Source organism: Lagopus muta, chromosome 1 (genome assembly GCF_023343835.1).
Source record: "Lagopus muta isolate bLagMut1 chromosome 1, bLagMut1 primary, whole genome shotgun sequence".
Lineage (NCBI taxonomy): Eukaryota > Metazoa > Chordata > Aves > Galliformes > Phasianidae > Lagopus > Lagopus muta.
Genome location: NC_064433.1, coordinates 169,505,449 through 169,530,288, shown reverse-complemented (window position 1 = coordinate 169,530,288; position 24,840 = coordinate 169,505,449). Strand labels below are relative to the sequence as shown.

At 37.3% G+C, this 24,840-nt stretch overlaps 1 protein-coding gene across 1 annotated transcript in view; it reads left to right on the top strand.

The window, feature by feature from the left end:
* Window positions 1-24,840, top strand: part of FREM2 (FRAS1 related extracellular matrix 2) — a 129,721-nt gene that overhangs the window by 77,876 nt on the left and 27,005 nt on the right. The window contains exons 6-15 of the mRNA XM_048934420.1: window positions 15-266; window positions 13,813-13,962; window positions 15,728-15,937; window positions 16,201-16,398; window positions 17,067-17,231; window positions 17,309-17,491; window positions 20,363-20,493; window positions 21,216-21,374; window positions 22,178-22,481; window positions 24,708-24,839. Coding sequence (XP_048790377.1) covers window positions 15-266; window positions 13,813-13,962; window positions 15,728-15,937; window positions 16,201-16,398; window positions 17,067-17,231; window positions 17,309-17,491; window positions 20,363-20,493; window positions 21,216-21,374; window positions 22,178-22,481; window positions 24,708-24,839 — 1,884 coding nt within the window. The remainder of the gene's footprint in view (window positions 1-14; window positions 267-13,812; window positions 13,963-15,727; window positions 15,938-16,200; window positions 16,399-17,066; window positions 17,232-17,308; window positions 17,492-20,362; window positions 20,494-21,215; window positions 21,375-22,177; window positions 22,482-24,707; window position 24,840) is intronic.

The following is a 24,840-nucleotide window of genomic DNA, read 5'->3' as shown; positions in this document are numbered from 1 at the left end:
TTTTTGTGCCACAGGAACAGCAACCGGCACTGCTCCAACCTCTGTGCTTTCTTACTCTGACTACATATCCAGGCCTGAGGATCACAACAGTGTTCTCCGTTTTGACAAAGATGAACGAGAAAAAACATGTCGGGTAGTGATCATAGATGATTCCCTGTATGAAGAGGCTGAGACCTTCGATGTTTTGCTGAGCATGCCAATGGGTGGAAGAATTGGTACAGAATTTGCAAGCACTCGAATTACCATTGTACCTGACAAGGATGATGGTAAGACATAATGTGATAAAGTCAAATTCCCAGTGCAGGACATAAACTACAACTAGTTTCCCAGTCAAATCAGCATGCAGAAGTTGGATTTTTGCACTTTTTCCATAGTAAAAAATATGCTTCAGTCAAAAGATTTGAAAATAGTCTTAGAGACTGAGGGTGGCTTTTTTTTGAAGTATTTTGTGTTGGTATTTTATGGTTTGAGAAAATCACATGTGCAAACTGAGAACAAGATGTTTTTTTCTCTTTGTTGTAGTAATAGGTGTGACCCAACATATGACACTGCATGAGCACCTTTATATGTGTGACTCTGAGGCTGCATGCACAAACCCATCAGGCTCATCAATGATTATGCTCTAGAGCGCCAGATTAGTAGTGATCTAGAAGCCACATACCAGTTGCAATATTCCTTCTCTTATGACCCTGAATTTATATTCTGCCTAGAAGTATCCATGTATGCTTTGTATGTCTTTCTAAAAAAGTAAATAATCAGAAGACAGTTGTGTTGCTTTTGAAATCCCCTCAGGAAGGATGTCCAAACAGAACAACGTCCTTTGTTGTTTGAGCGATCAATAGTCTTAATGTGTTTCTTTGAAAGAGACGTTTCTTGTGAATTAGAGGTCTGTGACTGAGGAAGAACAGAAACAGCACTCTACTGATTCATCAACTGCTTTGGAAAGCCTGTGTAAATATTGTTATAGCATTAAGTCTCTCCTTGTATGTCCCCGGCTTTGGTGTGGCAGCTCTCTATGAGTAGCAAAACATCTCCCTGCCACAATTATTTTTGCATTTATGCATTTTTGCATTTATGCATACAGTTTGGACAGTGCAATCTCAACTGTAAATTCTGTGAAAGGAATACCAAGGAGCTGTTTTAGCCATGTATAATCGAATGTGAAGATGCCGTATTTCCTGAAGTCTGATGTGAGGGATTACCAAGTATATATTGTACTCTCTGAAAGCATGATGCCAAATCATAGAATCATCATAGAATCATGGAATTGCTCAGGCTGGAAAAGACCTTAAAGATCATCGAGTCTAACCGTGACCTAATCATACTACCCAACTCTAACAACCCTCTGCTAAATCATGCCCCTAAGCACCACATCCAAACGGTTTTTAAACACATCCAGGGATGGTGACTCAACCACTTCCCTGGGCAGCCTATTCCACTGCTTAACAACCATTTCTGTAAAGAAGTGTTTCCTGATATGCGACCTAAACTTATCCTGGCACAACTTGAGGCCATTTCCCCTTGTCTTGTCACCTGTCAGCAGTGAGAACAGACCAGCCCCGCTCTTGCTGTGAGCACCTTTCAGATATTGGAAGAGAGCAAGAAGGTCTCCCCTCAGCCTCCTTTTCCTCAGACTAAACAGCCCCATTTCCTTCAGTCTCTCCTCATAGGACATATTCTCCAAGCCCTTTACAAGCCTTGTTGTCCTTCTTTGGACCTTCTCCAGCACCTCAATGTCCTTTCTGTACTAAGTTGCCCAAAACTGAACGCAGTACTAGAGGTGAGGCTTCACCAGTGCCGAGGACATGGGCAGGAGGACTTCCCTAGTCCTGCTCACTGCGCCATTCTTGATACAAGTCAGGATGCCATTGGCCTTGTTGGCCACCTGGGCACGCTGCTGGCTGATATTCGGCTGACTGTCCATCAGTACACCAAGGTCCCTTTCCATCAGGCAGCTTTCCAGCCACTCCTCCCCAAACCCGTAGGGTTGTTTGGGGTTGTTGTGACTAAAATGCAGAACCTGACACTTGGCCCTGTTGAAACTCAGTTAACCTTGGCCCATCGATCCAGTCTGTCCAGGTCCTTCTGTAGTGCCTTTTTCCCCCTGGCAGATCGACACTCCCTCCGAAGTTGGTGTTGTCTGCAAACTTACTGAGGGTGCACTCAGTCTCCTCATCAAGATCATTAATAAAGATGTTAAATAGAAGTGGCCCCAGTATCAAGCCCTGGGGGACACCGCTCGTGACTGGTTGCCAACTGGATTTAACCCCATTGACCACAACTCTTTGGGCCCGGCCATCCAGCCAGTGTTTCACCCAGTGGAGCATGCACCCATCTAAACCGTGACCAACCAGCTTTTCCATAAGAATGAGGCTGTTAATATCAGTGGTTTCTCCCCAGTTAAGGATATAAAGGGTAGCTCGTAAAGGCAGGAAGTTAATACCCTTCTAATTGCATCATAAATACTCAGCCTATCTGAGCCTTCTCATGTGTAATCCTGTAACAAAGACGACTTTGTTTTCTCTGTGATCCATGTAAGTAATTAAATAACATGAATGAACACAAGTTTGAATCAAGCTTGAATTAATACTTCATGTAAAGTAACAGATCACATATCAAATACAAGCTGAAATGGAAATTTCATGTTTGTCTTACTTCGTTGTTGTAACAAATAGTTATCTTCTGTAGGTTTTTATATGGCAATTTGATTTTTTTGTTGTTAATAATTTTAGTGATTTTATTAGGATCACAATTTGTAGATAGCACAGCCTAAAATAATGGAAGAATAACTAATATCTCTAATAGTCCGTTAATAAACTAATTATCCAGGCTTGAAGATGTTGTGACCACTAAAAATATATACAGACAATTTGAGGTGGGGAAGATGTTTCTACAAGAGACTAAGAAAAACAGAAATGAGTCGAAATGAGAGTAAGCCCATAGGATCTAACTAAAGTAGCCAACTTCTAATACCATCATGACTATAAGTGACAAAAGAGGTGTGTTCAGCTTTGTACTGAACCAGAGTATATTTGAGAAATTCCTGGCAACTGTGTACCTGAATTAGTGATTACCCAATTGTGCTGTTCTGCCAAAGCAAAATCTGGAAAAAAAAAATCGTAGTATATAGAACATGTGCAAGTATAATTATATATTAAGAAAGTGGCATTGCTGCTGTTGAGACATTTTTTTGTTGGAGCAGTCTTTTCCTCATAGGCTTTTAGGCTGGAAACAAAGAAAAATTATATTAAAAGATTAAGTTAATGGAATATATTAAAGAACTAAAAAATAAAATGCAGATCTGTTGGAGTCAGAGATATAGTAACCGTGAAACATTAAGGAAAAGAAAAAAAACATTGAGGGGAAAGACCTGTTTAAAATCATCCACTTCTGGGTGGACAGAAACAACATTTGATGTTAGCCATCTGTACAGTTAGTTAGACATCTCCTTCAAGCAAGCTATGACAGGGTTCTTCTGTTAGTGAAAAGAGAGCAATACTCCCCAGAACCATCCTGTCCTAGGAGAAGTATATCAGCTTTTAAGATCAATCACCTTGGGTACCTGATACACCTGAATACCTGGATTTCTGACAGTAGATGTGTACCCTACCCTTTGAAATTTGATTTCCTATTCATCCCAATGTCGTAAAGTCCGTTGGGCATTCTGTCTTTGTCTTAAAACATCCCCTACTGTGAAATGCCATGAATAACATATTTAGCTATTCCTGATTTGTAAGATAATTATGATTTTTTTAAAATATTGAATTACTAAAATTAAATCTCTTAAACACAGACGTAGAAATCAAGCAGTGTCACAGAAAATGTAGTGTCATTTACTTTCCAGTAAAATACTCATCATTAAGCTAAATCAGTTAGAAGAAAAAAACCAAACATTTCCAGGTTGTTTTTTTTTTTAAATCTGAGTGGCAAAAAAGTGTCAGTAAGACAGCTTTTCTGTGTATGATATACAATAATACATTCAGTTTGTTTAGTGGATTCCATAGGGAATTCTTGAAGAATTCCCAAGGGGTTCCATTCCAGAATCACAGAATTGTAGAGCTCTCCTGAACAGAGTAAAGCACAGGGTCACAAAGATTCCTTGATCCCTGCAGAAAGACTTGTAGCCAAAAACTCTTTCCTATTCAAATGTTTTGATTGCTGACTCACTGATTTGGACTCTCTCTTACTTTTTTTTTCTGTATTGTATGAAAATTTTAAGCTTTCAGTTTGTAATCAAATTTTGAGACCAGAAGGGAAGAGATGTGATAAATGCACAGCTCAAAATTTGCAGCTATCAGTAGAATAGTTACAGTTATCTTGTTTGCTTTAGGTTTTGGTCAGTGGCTGTCTTCCCAAGCAATTCTAATTCTATGCTACTGTACTTAGAGAGCACACAGACTTACTACCTCAGTGGAATTGTTGAAGCCTCATGCTGTTCACATCAGGAAGTACATTAAATACATTTTTTCCACTTCATTCATGTTAGATGGGCAAGCAGCCCTTCATATGTCCTCTTCTTGACATTTCTACATCAAGGCTAGGTAGGAAAAGGACTCAGTTTTATGCCAGAGACTTGCCTACTATTTTCTTTATACCTACTCAGCAGAATTATCATTGTATCAGCAATTTGATAGAAGATGGCACTGTGTGGAAGCATTTTCTTGCTAAGTAAAATGGCTTATGGTATGACCTAGTCAGAAGCCAAAGGCCAGTGTAAGAGGTCAGACAGGACACATGAATAATTTGGTCTTCTGGAAATTTCTTTCTTGCTATTTCTCCCCCTACAGGTAAATGAACTTTGGAAGTTGATATCCACTAGCACTTGTCCAACTTCCCAAACAGTCCACATTTGTATTTGCTATCAGTAGTGTGAAAAAAGACAGAAACTCAGCACTGCAGTCCTACGTTATAAATCTCTGCTTTGCACTGTCTCCAGTAGGCAAGCAGAATAAGCTAATTTTCAGTGTTAGCACTGAGCTGAATTTCAAGCTGATGACAATTAAATATTCTATTACTGACATAGTTTGCTAGAGGGACATCCATATCTAACTAGGCTATCTGCTATCTCCTTACTTCCACTGACCTCAGAGGCAGCCATTCAATCCTAAATTTTTTTTGGAGTGCCATAACCTTAACAAGTGCCGGGTCTTGCACTTTGGCCACAGTAACCCCATGCAGTGCTACAGGCTTGGAGCTGAGTGGCTGGATAGCTGTGAAGAGGAAAGGGACCTGGGGGTGTTGGTTGATGCTTGGCTGAACATGAGCTGTGCCCAGGTGGCCAAGAAGGCCAACGGCATCCTGGCCTGCATTAGAAATAGTGTGGCCAGCAGGAGCAGGGAGGTAAAAGCTCTGTACTCAGCACTGGTGAGGCCGCACCTCAAGTATTGTGTTCAGTTTTGGGCCCTTCACTACAAGAAAGACATTGAGGCCCTGGAACGTGTCCAGAGAAGGGCAGCGAAACTGGTGAGGGGTCTGGAGCACAAGTCTTATGAGGAGCAGCTGAGGGAGCTGGGATTGTTCAGTCTGGAGAAGAGGAGGCTCAAAGGACACCTTATTGCACTCTACAACTTCCTGAAGGGAGGTTGTGGTGAGGAGGGGTTTGGCCTCTTCTCCCAAGCAGCAAACAGGACCCGAGGAAATTGTACCAGAGGAGGCTTAGATTAGACATAAGGAAGGACTTTTTCTCTCAGAGTGGTCAGGCACTGGAATGGCTGCCTAGGGAGGTGGTGGAGTCGCCGTCCCTGGCAGTGTTCAAGAGGTGTCTGGATGAGGAGCTGTGAGATGTGGTTTAGTGCTTGTGGTGGCAATGGTGATGGGAGGGTGGTTGGACTAAATCTTGCAGGTGCTTTCCAACTTTGTGATTCTATGATTCTATGATTCTAATCTTAAATTGCAGGAGTTCTTGGTAGAACATGATAGTTAATATCTGCCTATCAATTTGTCCAATTTTAATTGCAATCTAAAAACAACTGGCAGACCATGCTTAACGTTGTTTTATGGACTAGAGTCATGGTTTGAGCAAGTATCCTTTACCTTCCTATGCAGATGGCTTGAATTATGAATGAGTTATTCTTTTGTTCCGTACAGCTATTTTTTATACTTTCTCTCTTTTCTATTTTTACAGCATCCATGGTTTTGATGCTTCTGGCACTTCTATGCAGCTTTTAATTTATTTTGTCCTCTCATTAAGTAAAATCTGTGTGAAGCCTCCTCCTTCCTTAGTCTGTGGCAAATGGCCAAATTGGCAGCTAACCAGGAGGAATAGTGGAAGTCAGCCAATGACACATTATACTCCTGTTTTCTTCTTATTATAAATTCAACAGACTAAAAAATTTTGAATTTATAATGACAGCCTTAAAAAATTTTGGAAGTCTTTGTTTGTTTTCTATCACAGAAATAAATAAATATCATATCTTGCAGCAGGACATCTTAATGAGGGAACTAGCCACATTTATGATACTTTGCAAACATCATCTGTCTCTGGAAGATTATTGCATGTGTGTGCATACATTTATTATACATATACAAACTACAGATACTAAATTACTTTAATCTTAGCTCCTTAAGCACTTAGCTCCTTAAAAAGTTAGTATATTGTCTTAGGCTCCTTTGATAGGTAGGGATAATACCATAGGATCTCCAGGCAGTACCTCATCGCATATATTTCGCGTGGCTCCTTTAGGACAGAGGACTCAGCTGCTGGAGCAGTGTATCTTCAAGCCTTTGCCACTGCAGGTTCTTTAACAATCAGCTTAAATATGTATTATTACCATTTATGTGAATAATGGTATTTCTTTCCAAGATAAATCATAACATTATTTAGGTGGATTATATTAGAAGATATTATAAAGTATTCACAGAATAAGTTAATGCAATTTTGTGGTTTAGGTTTCTTGATCCAAGCGTAGGTGTGTGAACATGCTTTGAGAGAACAACATTCAAAATATTGTTATCATAAATCTTCTGTTTTTGCAAATATTCTTATTAAACTCAGACCCTTTCTACACATTATTTTTTCTACAAGATCCAAAAGAGAACTAAATAATTAAAATATGAAAAGCATATTTAGACATGGCCACATATTACAGCTCTATGTAACTTAAGTCCAAAGATGCTGCTCAGCTTTTCCTTCCATTCCCGATTGTAGAAATCCTCGTTTGATATCTCTGATTGTAGGAATCCTCGTTTGATATCTCATGTACAAATCACAGACTGTGAGTTCATTCATGCTTGGCCAACTTGTGAGATACCTTGTGTGTGGTATATTTAAATACTGTTGCCAAGCCTCCCCATTTATCTGCCTGTCTCTTTTGCAAGATATTCTTCAGAATTTGTTAGTAATATCATTTCCTATGCCTCTTAAAAAAAAAAACAAAAAACAAAAAACAAAAAAAAAAAAAAAAAAAAAAAAACAAAAAACAACTGATTCATTTTAAAAATGGAATGTGTAGAAGAATCTGAATTGCTTTCATGTTCTATGAGAGGTCTAGACAGAAGAAAAACTCCTTGTAAAAGTCAGGTGGTTGCTGCAGTCAATACCATCACATTCCGGATATCAGTGTTTGTAGATGATATCCTGATAGCGCGGGCAGTGATGATAACAATACTGCTTCTCCTATTACAGATTTTTACATACAGGTGAATTTGATATTTTGGAGAGGTAACAATGTTTCTCAGCAAAGCGACAAAGGTAAATGAATTGCTTCCAAGAAAAGGTCACTTAAAATAGCCAATCTCAAACATTTGTTTTCATCTTGAAATACCCGTTATGGCTGAGAGACTACTTAAGACTCTTGAAAAGCTGAGCTGTGATATAGCCTACTGCTTTCAGATATCCTTACTGACCCTGATACAGACATACTTTGTAACCTAAATCAATTATTACCAAACAATTATGAATTGCACCTGACATTGAGGAAAATCCGAAACATCTCAGTTCTCCAGGCTACAAAGTATGCTGGATGTCCTTGCAGCAGACCTGGGACTCCCAAGTAAAAACTGGGTAACCATAGATCAGGTATTTCTACAACCACTTTATTGCAGCCCTCAGTCTTGCAGCTAAAGCCGTGGTCTGCTTCCTCTACTGTGTTTCTGTGTTCATGATTGATGTTAAATCATTCATGTGTCAGTGTGGTTAAATGTGGATTCCAAGCCCTCTAAGACTGTAGGGCAGGCAGTCCTGTGATGGTACTGTGTATAGAGAAACTGAATGTAAAGGGCAAGTTAAAAGGTAAAGGTACAAAAGGAAGTACTATGCACCATAAGTTAATTAAAAGTGAACCATATGTAATGTTGTTCATAGCAGTTCTTGATCTTAATTCACTCTTTGCTGAAATTAAGTTGCATAAAACAAGAGTAATCTGGGAATGAAGTGTCAATGTATGACATTGCTTTTGTGGATTCAAAAATTCAGTGTGTTTTCTTGGAAAAAAAAAGAACTGGATTTGGTAAAGGTACCCTTCGTTAAAGTTTGTCCTTTTAGATATTATAATGTTTCCGTCTTACTTTAAAGAATCTTTATGAGGATTTTGGGTAGTAATTAGCTGTTGAGACAAATGGAAATCTGGACATTATTTGCTTGAGATAATGTTTGTGGCAATTTTGCTGCAACCAGTAATTTTGACTATGAGGTGAATTTACTTTTTGATTGCAAAAGTTATGACTACAGTGCTAAGAGGATGAAAGCTGTTAGGATTGCAACATATGAATTTGAAAAATAACCTGTCCTGAGACATCAAATAAGAAGCTATTGGCATTTGCACAGTAGGTATCTGATCTAGAATCGAGCTTTGACTGTAATCTTTACCCTTGCTTCTACACCATTCAACCAAAATGAATGACTTGGCAAACCTTACTTGGATAGCTTCAAGTATGTGTGAATAGCTGTAGAGTGCTACCTATTTTCCAGCGTTAGAGTCCTCTGATAATACAATAATATACACTGTTCAAAAGAATAGTCCTTCTAAGCTTTTCTTTTACTCTCATTTAGGTAAGAGAGGCTACAAAGGCTGGTATTCACTTCTGTTAAATTTCTTCTATAATCTCATGGAACTCTTGTTCTTACCTAATCTATGTGCAGCTCAACTAATTCACCCTCTGAAGGGTAGAGACACCTGTGTTAAATATAGACTAGCCCCAACTCCACTGTTTAATGCTAACCATGAAAATGGATTGAGAGTAAGCATTGTGTCGCAGTATATGTGTAACCTGGGCTGAACCAGCTCAAGCCCAGAGCAAATGTAGCCATGCTTGTCTTTTGTTAGGTCTAAACTAATTATCTGTCAACAAACAGGGTTCATTCCTTTGAACTCAGCCTGCATGTCTAATGTAGCATATCTGGACTGCATGAGTAGTGCTAACATTGTAGCGTTGTTTGTACAGTGCATGGAAACCAAGGTGGGAAAAGCTTTTAGAAAGAAAATTTTTAACACCACTAGAAAAGAGGAAGCATATGTCCATCTGTCATGACTATTCCAACATCTAAGTACATCAGCGTGACCAGTCCTGTTTTTTTTCCAATTATTTATCTCCTCCTGAGAATGTATACATATATATATATACATGAATATCTTTCTCTCTATCCATGTATATCTCTCACTGAAAATATTAATCACTGAAAATCACGTTATTATTAAGGCCTATCCTGGCATAGAAGAGTCTCTTATGTGTTGGTCTAACTATCCTATCTTTCATAGTATTTTGTGCTGGCACCTCAAACTGACTGTAGCATTTTGCATATGCTTTCTTCTTCTACCATGATTCTATAAAGTAGTTTGTAAGGATATCATTTTAAGAACAAAAACTTCCTTAGAAACAAATATTTTCATTCCATTTCATTGATTTTCTGATATATATTCAATGATACACATTTCTGATATATTCATTATGTTCTGATATATGTTTTGATATATGTTCTATACATGTTTCAGGTAAATGTTGAATTTCTAACATATGAGAAGCATGTTTGTTTTCCTGTTACTGCTTTCTGCTGTAGTTGATATACACACCTGACTGTATAAATACGAAGGCAAGACAAAGATTTCACTCCTTTGCCAAGAAAACAGGGAGTAAAGCACCTAGCCTTTCTTTCTGATTATTGTAACTTCATGCCACTGAAATCTGTGGGTCTGAACAAAAACCTCTTTTAAAAAGTCTTCTTATTTCTGAAAGAGAAACCATTAAATTTGCAGTAGTCTCTCCAGAGTGATTACTGGATTAAAGGTCTGCTGTAAGCGAGCCCACAGTCATTGAGCGGAGTGTTTTCCAGCCATGACCTGAGCAATACAATGCTTCCCCTGTTAGCAGCTTGGCTTTGCAATTCCCCTGGGAGCTACTAACACAGTTAACAGGAAATGAGCTTACAAAACACTTGTAAGGATCTGTTTCCTAGGATGAGTAACCATACAGAGCGTGTCATTCATTGAAGATACATGCCTCTAGAAGTGTGAAAAGCACCTCAGGACTACAAGGCTAGCTAATTTTGCATTTAGGCATTTTTATTTTTGGCTGTGACTGCATGAACAAATAGTGCATGAGGGCTCTTTTTCAGCAAAAACAAGCATTAGGTTAACATTAAAATAAACAAAACAATTTTAATCTTTGAAAATTTGAAGTACATCATCTTAAGCTCCATAAATGGTCAATGAATAGAAGGGAATACTTCCAGATCTCAGATTTAATCACTGTGGTGGGTGATCCATTCTACTTCTCCTTGTTATGCTGGCAAACCTTCTGGAATTGCCTGTCTTTGTCCTTGAAAACTGAGAGCAAGCAGTCTGTGAATGAGTACCTCTCACTTAAGTGCTTAAAATGAGGTGGAGTTGGGGCTGGATCAATTCCGGAACTACCAGGACATCAGTACACAATCAAGAGGATTATAAGAATAAGATTAAGCTTGGAAAACCATGCTAATCTTTAAAAATACTTGTTTAAGAAAATGCACATATTAGCTATAATGATTTTTTAATTTTTTTTTTTTTCTGCTAGTACATTCATAACTATTTGATCTTAGTAGCTGTTCTATATTTTTAAACCTCTAGAAGTTGAATGAGTATTTGTACATCTTGAGAATTTTAGAAGATCCATGTAGGTCTGAAATAGGCCCATAGTAGAAAAGTATAATCAAAATTAATAATAATTATAGAAGACTTGCTCCCTTGTATAGGGAGTAAAGTGATACCTCCTATTTTATTACATTGGCCCACAGCATCAGAGGTGGATGTTGGTGGTATGGCAGTAGAGGTTGAAGCTTCCCACCAATATTCCATTACATTTTGTTCTGTGTGACAGAGAGAAGAGGGACAGTGTGACAAAATGATGTCTGATATGGACATGAAGCAAAAGTGTGTCATTGAATTCCTCTGTGTGAAAAAAAAATGGCACCCACTGACAGTCACTGATGCTTGCTGAAGATTTGTGGAGACCGAACAGTGGATGTGAACACAGCAAGGCAGAGGGTGGTGGGTTTCAGCAGTGACAACAGAAATGTGAAAGACAAGCCACTTTCTGAATGGCCATTCATGGCTGTCACACTGCAAAATTAAGAGCACCTCAGTCAGCTGATCTGTGTGAATAGGCTAATGAAGGTCACTATGTTGGAAAATAGTGTTTTGTAGCAGAGAATTTTCTCTATCAAATAGTTATTGTGCTTCTTGTATCTGTTGTAGTTTCCATGGAAACAAATAGGAGGCATTACTTTCAGAACAACCTACGTAGAAGAATTTCCAAAGAGCATATTGTATTCAACTGAGTATTCAAAATATTTCAGATGAAAGCTTCTCAGTCCCAAATATAAATGCAACCACTGACAACCCAGTCTCTGTAGGCAAATAACTTAATATTGATGTATGTGTCTGTCTTTGTATACATACAGTTAAATACACATCGTGGTGAATAAAAGTTTTGAAGTGGACCTGAAAGATTTTTCTGCCAAAGCCAGACATTTGCTCAATTTGTCTTTCATCCTGCAAAGGTTGATGACCTTGATAATGTTGAAGCTAGTCTGTGAGTCTGCACTGTCATTCAGTAAACACATTCAGTTCCATCAGTTTGCTGCAACCCATGAGTCTAGTTTTCCCAGAAGAGAGGCAGCTGCATTTGTTTTCACTGGTGGAATATTAAGGGGTTTGTTTGCTTGGTTTTTAATCATTTTGTTAGTTGTGAAATACAGAAAGCAATCTTGAAACCAGAAGATTCTTTTCTCCAAAACTTCTAATTTAACTGTTGTGCACAATTCCAGAAGACTCAGGAACTGCTGCCTTCTCAGAGGAAGCTTTAGCTTATGAATAACTGAGCAACTGCTTTATATTATTTATTGTTAATTTCAATTAAAATCTTTTCCTACATTGTTTTGTTTTCTATAAAAAGAAAGAAGCAATCTTTAACAGAGGAAATCTTTTCTGTATGCTATACAGTCAATCAAATTGTCCTCAATTATTGTGTAAGAACTTTGTTTTTTCTCTGATTATCCTACAGGCCTCTTCAAAACCTTCCTGAGAAAATATATTCACAATATTTTGTTTTATTGAGCTTAGCTGAAGTCAGAGGCAGGTTTCTCAATTAGAAGATGCTTGTTCTATAATAACAGAAATCAGATACTTCGATATAATATAATAGTGAAAATTGACTGAGTCACAGAAATGATAGGCCTAACTTCCATTTATGTCTATTCCTTTGGGTAGCCTGTACCTTTGCTCTGTAGAACCATAAGTATTCCAATCACTTCCTTTGAATTTGCCCTGTATGCTGATGAAAGAGAAGAATTCATAATGATTAAATTGCTATGATATTTATCAACTCAAGTGTAGTTGGCCATATGTAATATGGTATTTTGCAGCATGTTTGTGGTATCATAACCTTCATGTTTATAACAAATTGCCACTAACAACATAAGAAAATTGTGACGACATAGAAGGTGTATTTGTACAGATTTTCAAGCACTGGGGAAAGTAGTTGTGATTTCTGCTATGCAATGGGAAAATTGAGGCACTGGCTGTGTGTGCTTACTTTTACATGTTTGAATGGAAATGAAAGGATAGCAAAGGGGAGCTATATCCAGGATGTAGCTGGGCTATGTTTTCATTCCTGTTTACTTTGTAAAATTGTTGTGAGTGGAAAAGTTGAAGAAGGGAGGAGAAAAGTTGAAGATAAAAAATATGTCTGTTAAGTGGGATATAGCTTAATCTCCTTTGCTTTTTGCTCTTCTTTCTTATAAACTCTGGGACTTAAATATTAAGATGAAAGACTATTCACATTCCAGTCTACATGAAGTAAGATTGATTTTGTTTTAAATGTTAGATATGAGCGAACTGAAAATTAAGTCTCTACCCCTTTGGTTAGATAGAAAACATTTGCAAAGCAGCTCCAGTCATATATCTTCTTCCACTCTAGTTTCGACTACAGAAATCTGTGAGAACATTCTTATTAATCTTTCATTATCTGTATTCACCTTTGTCTCTTTGTACCAAAGTGAAAAATGCAAGGAATTTACTGGCTTGTGCACAGGACACAGCTCAAGTAAGTTTAATGAGATAACATATTTGTTTTTACACCTACTAACACACCAAGTTGGAAACTTGGGAGGCAAGGAAAAGAGGACAGTGCTGATGTAACAATTGCTGTCCCAAAATGGCTAAATACTTGAAATTAAGCTAAAAATACCTAAGAAAAAGTCTTAAGCTTAAAACAAATACGTTATTTCAATTACTGAATAGAGTGAAGGTCTCTCCATTGTCTAACATGGATTTTATGCTTTCTCATTACCTTTAGTGTAAGGTAAAGAAATACTGACAGATATGATTACTCTTTTACCAGAACCAGCATTCTACTTTGGAAATGATGAATACTATGTTGATGAGAGTGCTGGCTATGTTGAGGTACGTGTTTGGAGGACAGGAACTGATCTATCTAAAGCTGCCTCTGTTACAGTGAGGTCTCGCAAATCTGAATCAAGAACTGCAGAAGGTAAGTTACTGTTTTAGTCTTGTTTCGTAATACGTCTCAACAAGTGCTGCTACATTTGGTCTTACTTGATTGAGATTCAGATACATAAGATGAAGTTTACATGTCTCAGCAAATCTTTCTTCTAGAACAAATTAAGTTCTTAAGGATTTGCTCTCAAACAAATTGGAATAGGAGCAACTTTAAGGTCCAGAACTGAGAGAAACTCTTTCAAATATTTGTATAACACACTGTTCCACAAAGGCAGTTGATTATTGTCTCATGTTCCAGACACAGGCTTATAAACCCTGTCAACATGCACGATTTCTCCCCTTACTCTTTCTGTAGACAATGAGAAATTACCTAGAATCCCATTCAGTAGGAGGATTGCTACAGCTGTGTGGCTCAGTGGTGGTTTGGTAGAATCTTTGTCTGCAAAATAAAATTTGAGTGTACATCAGTATTTTTGCAAACTGATACTTGAGACAGCCAAATGCAGACTTCATAAAAAGATCAGTTATCCTCCTTAGTTGCTTATCCTTAGCATAACTGGACAGTAGAGTTCATCTTTTCAACTAATTTCTATTGAGGTAAAGTTGTGTAAAACTTTACTGTTGAGTAATATGGGGAATCTGAACACTCACCTCTAGCAAGTCTTTCTGTATTGTTTCTCATGAAAAAGGAAATTATGTAGTCTAAAAAGAATATATGATTGCTTCATACCCTGGTGCCTCAGCTGAGAGGCCCATGTGTGGGTACAGCAACAAGGACTCTGTGTCCATCTGATGATGGCCTTTGAGGTCACCATATTTGTCACTTTCATGTAATAACAAACCCCTTTTTATTTTCAAAGAAACTGCTTTCCCCAAAGCTTTGTGTCAACAATTCTGTTGCTTAATCACCTTAAACAGAAATACTAAAACTTAGTCTTTTTCTGAAGTTCTAGATATCCTTAATACTTTGGTTCTCATATACACTGTTACATTTTAGTCATTCATTTAGTCATTTAGTCATATGTTTAGTCATTGTTTTGTTTCATTCCTTCTCATTGGTTTGTTTGTCTGTGGGCTTGCTTTACTTAAAACAAAACAGTGATTGAGCTTGATGGTCTTAGGGGTCTTTTCCAATCTAAATTATACCATGATTCCATAAGAACAGAACAAAACATAAAAACAAGCCAAATCAGATCAGTCTGTAAGTGAATAGAATTTTGAAGAGAATAGAATTGTGAAGTGAATAGGAGTTGACAAACCCCACCTGACATGGTTTGGGCAGAATTTGATTCTTTCAGTTTCCCTTCCTTCTGTTTTTTGTTTCTCCTTTGAACAGCACTTCTTCCTTACACTCAGCTCACTGCCTTTTTTTTCCTTCCTTGTTTACACTGGCCTCCAAACTTCAAAAATGATTACAGATTAATACGAATTGACTTTCCAAAAGACTCTGCTTCATCTCCATAATCTCTCAAATTTCTGTGCTTAATTTCAGTTTTTATTTTCTACAAACTATATTGATTGTAGTGTAATAACTTCTAGTTTCCAAGACAAAAGAATCAGGCCAGGTTCGTGGCTTGTATCACGAAACAAAAAGTGACAATGTAAAGCAGAAATATCTCTTCACCATCGAAGTTGACATTGACTGCTAACATTTGACAAAATATTGAAATTACTTTTAAAGAAAAAATAGATTTAACTAAAATTAACTGTTTAGTGTTATATATGTTGGATATTTTTATTTTTAATTACATGTAACACTGTCTATTTATTTATTTTAATCCCTTTTCCACTGGTAGCTGGAGTAGATTATGTTGGTATCAGTCGTAATTTGGATTTTGCCCCTGGAGTCACTATGCAGACATTTCGTGTGGTAATTCTGGATGACCTTGGACAACCCATATTAGAAGGAACTGAGAAGTTTGAGCTTGTGCTAAGAATGCCTATGAATTCTGCCCTTGGAGAACCCAGCAAGGCTACCATCTTCATCAATGACTCAGTCTCTGACTGTGAGTTAATTTCTTGTACCCTTTCACATTATTACCCGAGGTGGATGACTGCAATACAAAGACAGCACATGTCCTTTTGGATCATACCAAAGCCAGTGAATCTAAATCTTTCAGCTGCAGACAATTTGTTATGTCAGTTGCTGGGTAGCTGCATATGTTATATATCTGGTGCAGTATAGCACAACAAAATTTGAACTAGGGGAGCAAAGATCTGAATATCTGCAATAATATTTTACACATACATTTTGTATTTCTCTGCACAGTGCCTAAGATGCAGTTTAAAGAACCTGTATATGTAGTCAATGAAAATGATGGACAGATTTCTGCCATGATATACAGGAGTGGAGATATCCAATACACATCAACTGTGAGATGTTATACAAGGCAAGGTTCAGCTCAGGTAATGATCGACTTTGAAGAACGTCCTAATACTGATAGTTCCATCATCACATTCCTTCCTGGTAAGCTCTTGATCCTATTTTAGAAGTCTTTAGTCTACTACCTTTTTGTTTTGGTTTGGTTTATTTAATTTTAGTTTTAAATTTCTTCTTATAAACTAATGCCAAAAAGACTGCTTTGCTCTGGAAAACCAAATTCAAATTGAACATTTCGTAGCTCCAAAAAAATTTTAAGGAGATTTGAAATCAATGGGAATTTTAAAGACATTAAAATGGAATAATATAAGTGAAGGTGCACACAACTGGGGATTATCTTAAAATAAGCTTCCAATTCTTGAAATCCAAAAACTCCAGGATAAAATTACCTTGAGTATTCCTGAAAGTTTCTATTGTACTGTTTCCTTGTGCAAGTATTTGATTCTGAAATACACGTTGTGGGTGAGTTCACTGAAAAGAAGTATAAAGATAAGACAAAAGGAACAATACATGTAGAGTGGATATACTAAACATAAAATTGTCTTAGAGAAATCCCAAAACAGAAGATTCCATTGAAACAGTTGTGACAAGTACTCCTTTCACTGCTATTGCTCATTAAATTGCATGGTACCAAGATAGTGAGGTGGGTGCCTTGGCCAGAATAAGTATCCTGTTCCTTCAGCTTGAAGAACAGTGCTGTCAAAAAGCAAAGAACACCTAAGATCTGCATGATATTACCTTCAGAATGATTGCAGGTGAGACAGAGAAGCCTTGCACACTGGTGCTTATGGATGACACTTTTCATGAAGAAGATGAAGAACTACGTCTGGTTCTTGGCACTCCAAGAAGTGATTCATCCTTCGGTGCCTCTATTGGTGAACAAAATGAGACCCTCATAAAGATTCAAGATGATGCAGACAGTAAGAAATTATTTGATTATTGTTAGCTTTTGCAAGCCAATTAGTGGGCTCTAATTGTATTTTTCCTATAATTACAGAGGCTATTATTAAATTTGGTGAGACCAAATTTAGTGTGAGTGAGCCAAAGGACACAAGGCAAGTAGCAGTTGTAAAAATCCCAGTGATTCGTCTGGGAGACACATCCAAGGTTTCTGTTGTGAGAGTTCATACAAAGGATGGATCTGCTATTTCTGGAGAGGACTATCACCCTATATCAGAAGGTAATGTCAATCAGATGTTTATCACATCCTATGGTTTGTGGGATTATTGTTATGCATTATAATTAATTATTATTAACATTATAGTATAATATTTGAACAATTACATAATTTCATTAATAGAATTAGCTTTTGCTGTTTGGATTCAATATGGGCATAATCCAGTGTGGTACACAAAAAAAATCAAATTCTCTTAAATGCCATGTATCTGTGAAGACATTTACAAAATAATTGTGACTCTTGAAGACACCTGTAGCTTGAATAACTGTGGGAAAAATGTTTGTGCTATCATTTGTGTATTACCATTACTCTGCAGAAGCATTTAATCATTGTGAAGTTGTTTTTCAAGCAACTCAATAAGTTAATGGTTTATTGCTCTATCTAGGAATGAATATCTATTTCTATTTTTTTGTTCTACTTTCATAATATTTAAACTTACTTTCTGTATCTCTGCAATTCACTGCCCACTGCTCCTTTCAAGTGATGAATTAGAAGAGAAGTTGTGAAACAGAATGAGAAATTTCATAGCTGAAAAGCTTCTTTCTGTTAGTAGCCCACCCACATGGTTTGTTGAATAATAGCACCATGTATTTTCTGTCTTTTATAGTTAATGATAATACATGATATTAATCTGTGTCTTACCACTCAGCTTTCCTTGCTGGAGTGTTTTCATAGTTTGAGATAAACAAATTTGATGTCCAGGCCAGCTGCAGGGTGGGACTTATTTCTGAACATCAACAGCGACATGGAGACATCTTCAAATTCCACAGAAGGAGAGGCATTTCTCACTAGTGATATTTGAAAAAATGTTAGCAATTAAAAAATGATCAAGCTGGATGTTGCTAACACCAGCCACTTTGTCTCCTGCATTTCAGTCTTCTTCTTTCCTCCTGAAAGCCACAGGAATTTTTAATGTCAGCTGACAGTGTCACTATAAGTGTTATCTTATGCCTTTCAGTTTTGCTTCACTGGTCACTCCCTTTCACTCCTTATCATCTATACTTTATTTCCCATATATGCTCCAGCTTTCATCCACTGCTGCTTATTGTGCTTGTCCCTTCAGAGTAGGGTTGTGTTTCAGTTTACTAATTAGAATGTCACTTTCTGTGAGGCTTTTATTTTCTTCTGGCCTTCAATTCTGTTGGTAATTTCTGTGCCATTAATACTTGCATACTTTAAATAATAAAGACTGCAGAAATAATGTAATCACAGAATGTTTTAGGTTGGAAGGGATCTCTGCAGTCATCTGGCCCCGTCTCTGCCCAGGGCCACGTCCAGGCAGCTCTGGGAGATCCCCTATGAGGAAACCCTACAGCCTCTGGGCAGCCTGTTCCAGTACTCTGTCACTGCACAGCACAGAAGGGCTCCTGGTGTTCAGAGGGAAATCCTGTGCTCCAGTTTGTGCCCAGGGCCTCTGGTTCTGGCACCAGACACCACTGGAATGAGCCTGACTCTCATTGCATCCTCCCTTCAGGTATTTATAAATACAGGCTCAACATGAGCCAGCAGTGTGCCCTTGTAACCAAGAGGGCAAACCACATTTTGTGATGCATTAAGCACACCACAGCCATCTATTAAAAAGAATTGAGTCTCCGACTATATTTTGAATTAGTGTGTCTTCACCTTGAATACTGTGTGCAATTCTGGGCTCCACAATATGAAAAGGATGTTAAGATACCAGATCTGGAAGTATATCCTATGAGGTGAGGCTGAGGATACTTGAGAGAAGAGGAAGCCAAGAGATGACCTCATTTCTCTCTGCATCTCTCTAAGGAAAAGGAAAGCAGAAGGAGGTGCTGGAATCTACTCCCTGGTAACCAATGGCAAGGCTTGTGGGAACTGTACAAAGCTGTGTCATGGGAGGATCAGACTGAGCATTAAGAAACATTTCTTTACTGTGAATGTGATCAAACACTGAGCCAGGCTTCCTACTAAGGTGGTTAGTGACCCACACCTGTCAGTATACAAGAGGAATTTTGAGATTGCTTTCATTAATATGCTTTAACTTTTTCTTAAACCTGAAGTGGTCAGGCAGTTGGACATGATGATCTTTGAACTGAGCTACTCTACTCTACTCTACTCTACTCTACTCTACTCTACTCTACTCTACTCTACTCCTATTCTATTCTATTCTATTCTATTCTATTCTATTCTATTCTATTCTATTCTATTCTATTCTATTCTGTTCTGTTCTGTTCTGTTCTGTTCTGTTCTGTTCTACACTGCTAAGCTCCTCTCAAGCCTATGAGATCACTTCTCTTGAAATGCACGTATTTCTTTAGTATGTCTCACCCAGTCCATATAAAATGTTGAATAGTTTCTGTAGTTTTGCATCCCCTTGCTGATATACAGTTCACTTCTACTTCTGTCAGCTAAGATTGAACTTTTCATCCACCAAGAACTCGGAAGTTTTTTCAGAGACAGTGCTTTGTAATATAAAATGTGTTTTTTTATAACTCTGACTTTGTGCCTTATTTAGGTTATAGCATTGTACTGAAGTACATTTTGTTTGAGTAAACTCTGACAACACTTATCGTTTAGAATTCTTAAGTCTTTAGGCCATTCACATATGTTGTCAGCATTTATGGAAAAATTAGTCCTAAATCACTTCCAGAATATTAAGTTCAATTATACTACATCCTGGTTTTGCAGATCTCTTTTTGTGATGACAGTTCCTCACTGTCAGTGAATTCTCTGTGTATTCACTGCTATTCATTATTATTTTTAGCATCGAATAGATTAAACTAAATACGCTCATATGAACTTTTGTAATTTGAAAGGTGGGTATTAGCTGCCGTCTCCTATAGCTGGGCTTAAAGTTCCAGCTTCTTATGAACATCAAATTTACTTTTAGGTGTCTCGTTATGTTTTTAGAAATTGAATTTAAGGAGGGTGAAACACAGCACTTTGTGGAGATTGAAGTTCTCTTTGATGGAGTTAGGGAGATGAGAGAAGCCTTCACTGTTCACCTGAAACCTGATGAGAACATGGTTGCTGAAATACAGGTAACAAAATAATTCCAAGACCTCAGCAGCAAAGCCTGTAAAAAGATATTGCTTTTTGGCTTCGCAGCTTTATTCTTCTCTTAATGTTTATGCAAGCCATCTTTGCTTGTAGTTTTAAAGGACATGCAATGCAATCCCATCTGATACTGTAATACCTACCCCAAACAGTTTTGTTGCCATGGTGGTAAGGTTCATGGGTTCTAGAGATAAGGAGAGTCCATGTAAAACAGAAATTTTCAAGATACCTTTCCAGATATATTCTCTTTTTCAAATCATCACTAAAAATCTTGGAAATACTGGCTGGCCGTATATGAAATATATACTCTATGCTGCAAAAAGAACAATCAGGTGAAATAGATCTTCTACTGTCAAAGCTATGTTAAGATTTGAAGTAGCCAAATATTCTTCCTTATTTAGCACTATATCATACATACTTTAAGTATAAATGGTAAATTTTTCAGATTCTGCATGAAAATAGTGTTCAGGGTCTGCTACCTTCAGTATACAGAAAACCAAAAAAAAACCCAAAAACTTTTAGTTTGATAGTCTGCAATATACTTTCCAGTGCCTGAAACTTTTCTCGACAGCTCATACAGCTGAGGTTTTAGAGCTTACCCTGGGACACTGTTTCAAAATCCATATATACTCTGACCAAGGTCTAGCTTGAATTCCTTTGTTTGTTTAAATCTTCACAGAAAACATTTTTACCTTTTCATTATCAGACAGCCAAGGCCATTGTTTACATTGAAGAAATGAACAGCATGGCAGATGTCACCTTTCCTTCTGTCCCTCAAGTTGCATCCCTTTTGATATATGACGACACTTCTAGAGCCAAAGACAGAACCAGTCCTGTGGCTGGCTATCCTGTCATCTGTATTACAGTGAGTATTTCTGTGGAAAGGTGGAGCAACACCAGTATATGGATTTTGTTCAAAGAACCAATTAAATTGTAGACAATATTATTAATCATATTGTTGTGAGTCACACATGAATTTAAGCTAGGACAGTCCTAAGTGCTAATATAATTTGTCTGGATAGCAAATGAATTTTCAGGAGGACAAAAACCACTTGGTCATCACTAAGAACAAGTTTGATACTTGTACAGTGTCTGTAAGCTGACTGTATCACCTTACTATTTTCTACATTTCCTTGCATTAAGTTAAAATCACTGGAGATAACCAATGAGCCATCGTTTTTAATGAGTGTCACAGACTGAAAAATGACTGCTGTTTTTTGGAGCATTCTTTTACTTTGAGGAAGTTTTTGGTCCTTCTATATCTTCAGTTTCCTACATCATTCATTACACACAGGAATGGGTCATGTGTTGGATGGTTTTCCTAAGTACAAAACCAAAAGTAATCTTTAAACGCAAAGTGTATTTGCAGAATTAGATCAGGTGTGATATCCTAGTTAAAGTAGCAGGTAGAAGTGTAGTTTGAACCTCCATAACTGTATTTTCACCCATAAACTATAATTTCAAATGCAAGTTTTTATTTCAGTTAAGTATAAGTTAGACAAGCCTTTTAATCTACCTTAAAGGTGATAAAAGTATCACAGCCAAAACAAATTAATTATTCCTCACTGGAGTTACCTGTTCCACATTGCTGAGTTTGTGACTATTGAAAAATTAAAATTCCCTTGCCTTAAAGCAAATAAATAGTTATGCATCTGCCTTATTCTGCAGGCTTGCAATCCTAAATATGAAGACTTTGATAAGACTGGTACGATATGTGCTAGCGAACACATCAATAATACTCTGACACAATATCGATGGCTTGTGAGTGCACCCACTGGTCCTGATGGTGTTACTAGCCCCATGAAGGAGGTTGACTTCGATACCTTCTTCACTTCGTCCAAGATGATCACACTGGACTCCATTTACTTTCAAGCTGGCTCTCGTGTCCAATGTGCAGCTCGTGCTGTGAATTCAGATGGGAATGAGGGTCTTGAACTTATGAGCCCTATTGTAACTATAAGCACATCAGAAGGTAAGGTATCAACTATTACAAAAATTCCTAGGCTACTTTTGAAACCCACTTTCCATAGTAACAAAATCAAATGGCATTATAAGGTATTTTCACACTTAAAGCTTCAGCTTTCCTTCTACTTTTAATATTTCCTTCTACTTTTAATATAGATAGTGTCAAAAGTATCTTAGCATCAGAAAAGTGTATATATTGAATTGATGCTGCATCCTCTCAACCAGTATAGGTACTGTAGTCTACTTCCTTTGCCCAGCTACCTCTTTTTCATGGAACTTATATTGTTACAAACTTATGAAGCAGAGGTTTGGGACCGATATGGGCATGAGTACAGCCTAATAGCATATGCTATTTTTTCATAGCAATCTCAGATACTTTTTTTTACTGTATAATCTGTTGAATGAGTAATTGTCAGCCATCAAACTGAATTACAAAATATTGTATTCATCATGTCATCTCTGCTGTTTCTGTTGCTGCATTAAGTCTTCTGGTTTATATAACATCTTACAGTAGATAATTATGTGACTGATTTGCAATATCATTTTAATTTCCTTGACCTTTCCAACTAAATATTTTTATTTAAAACCATTTGTCTCCTGCAAAGTTAGGGCTCTACGGAGCTTAATAAATGAAATTTCTATTTACCCACTTTCTTTATTTCACATTTTTACTGTAGGCTAGAGTCACTTTTGTTTGCGCTATCAGGAATCCTAAAAAGGACTAAAAAGCACTCTCTCTGAGGGTATTGTCTACCAGATACAATGTAGTGCTTTTTAAAGACAGACAACTTTGCATTGGATGAGCTAGTTTGGTTATATAAAACAGTCTGACTATGTTAGAGTTATAATGATTACACATGACAAATTAGCAGGGCTAATTAACCCAAGACCAGCATTGAATTGTCACAAATATATTACTTCCAGTACCTTAGTGGTCTTGCGATGAGGAAAACATCAGTTCTGATGATCACATACAACACAGATGGTGGAAATCAAATAGTTGTTATTTGCTATTTTCAAAGATGTACACTGATCTAAGCAACATGCCAAAATCCTGTTTGCAACTTCAACAGCATTTGGCCTCCAGTAAATACACCAAATTCTCAAAAGTAAGTTAGACTGTGGAAATAAATAAATAAACAAATAAATAAATAAATAAATAAATAAATAAACAAACAAATAAATAAATAAATAAAAATAAATTGCATTTAGTCTCTTTAGCACATCTTACTTCCATTAGAGAATAAACAAATTATTGTTTTGCAGAAGAGAAATCTTGTGCCCTCAAGCCTGCGGCTTCCAGCTTAGAGCTGTTGAGCAAAATGAAGTCCACCAGCACCAATAAATGATCCAGGAGGTGAGCCCTGCCTCCTTTACTTTGTTTGTAACCCCTCAAAAATGGGCAAATAACAAAACATGTGCTAAATCAGATTATCAGCTTCTGATGGTTTCTTTCTGAGAAGACCCATCCTGCAACCAGGATGCAAGCATTTCTACACTGAACAATGTTACTGGAAGTTGCACGTATTTCATATCATACAATTACAAACCTAATCTGCTAGTCCTGCAAACCAGGATTAATCCTAGAACAGGTTGAATTAAGCCCGGACAGGCTGACAAAGGAATTTACAGATTCTCCAGCCTTGGAGAAACTTAGAATCAACAGAATAAGGCCCTGATCTGGCTTAGAAGCTGGCTTCATTTTGAGCATGGCATTCCTAGAGAACATTTCCAACTAAAATTAGTTTATGAAAATATTCTCTAATGGGACAAGTGGCTTATAGAGTCCCATCAAGTCCTATATGGGTCCATACCTCAGTCCAGTTCTAGAAGCACCTGAATACTGATCAGTGTCCTCCATAAAGCTTTATATGGGTTTAAGGGAAAGGGAATTAAGGCCTCTGAGGTCATCTGTAAGGAAGTAGGGTGTATGACACTTATTTTGCAAGTATGGTTGCAATATTTAACTGAAAATGTACAGGTGCAGTCATCACCAGGTTCTGAAAATGTGATCCAATTGATAAAGAATAATTTCTACTTGACTGTTCTTTTGCATAAATTCCTGTTCAAACCTGTGATAAATGTCTTCCATAGCATTTACCTGTCATTTCAGAAAATTCTCCTTGTTTTGGCAACATATCTAGTGGGAAAAGAAATGCGTCTAAAATTAATGCGAGGGAAAGTACAGATTATTTCTTCTGGACATAAAGTTACTTTATTTTTTTTCCATTAGGTCTTTGTCAGCCTCGTGTGTCAGGAGTAGTTGGAGCAGAACCATTCTCTGCCAAACTGCGCTACACAGGCCCGGAAGATCCCGCTTATGCCAATCTCATCAAACTGACAGTCACAATGCCACATATTGATGG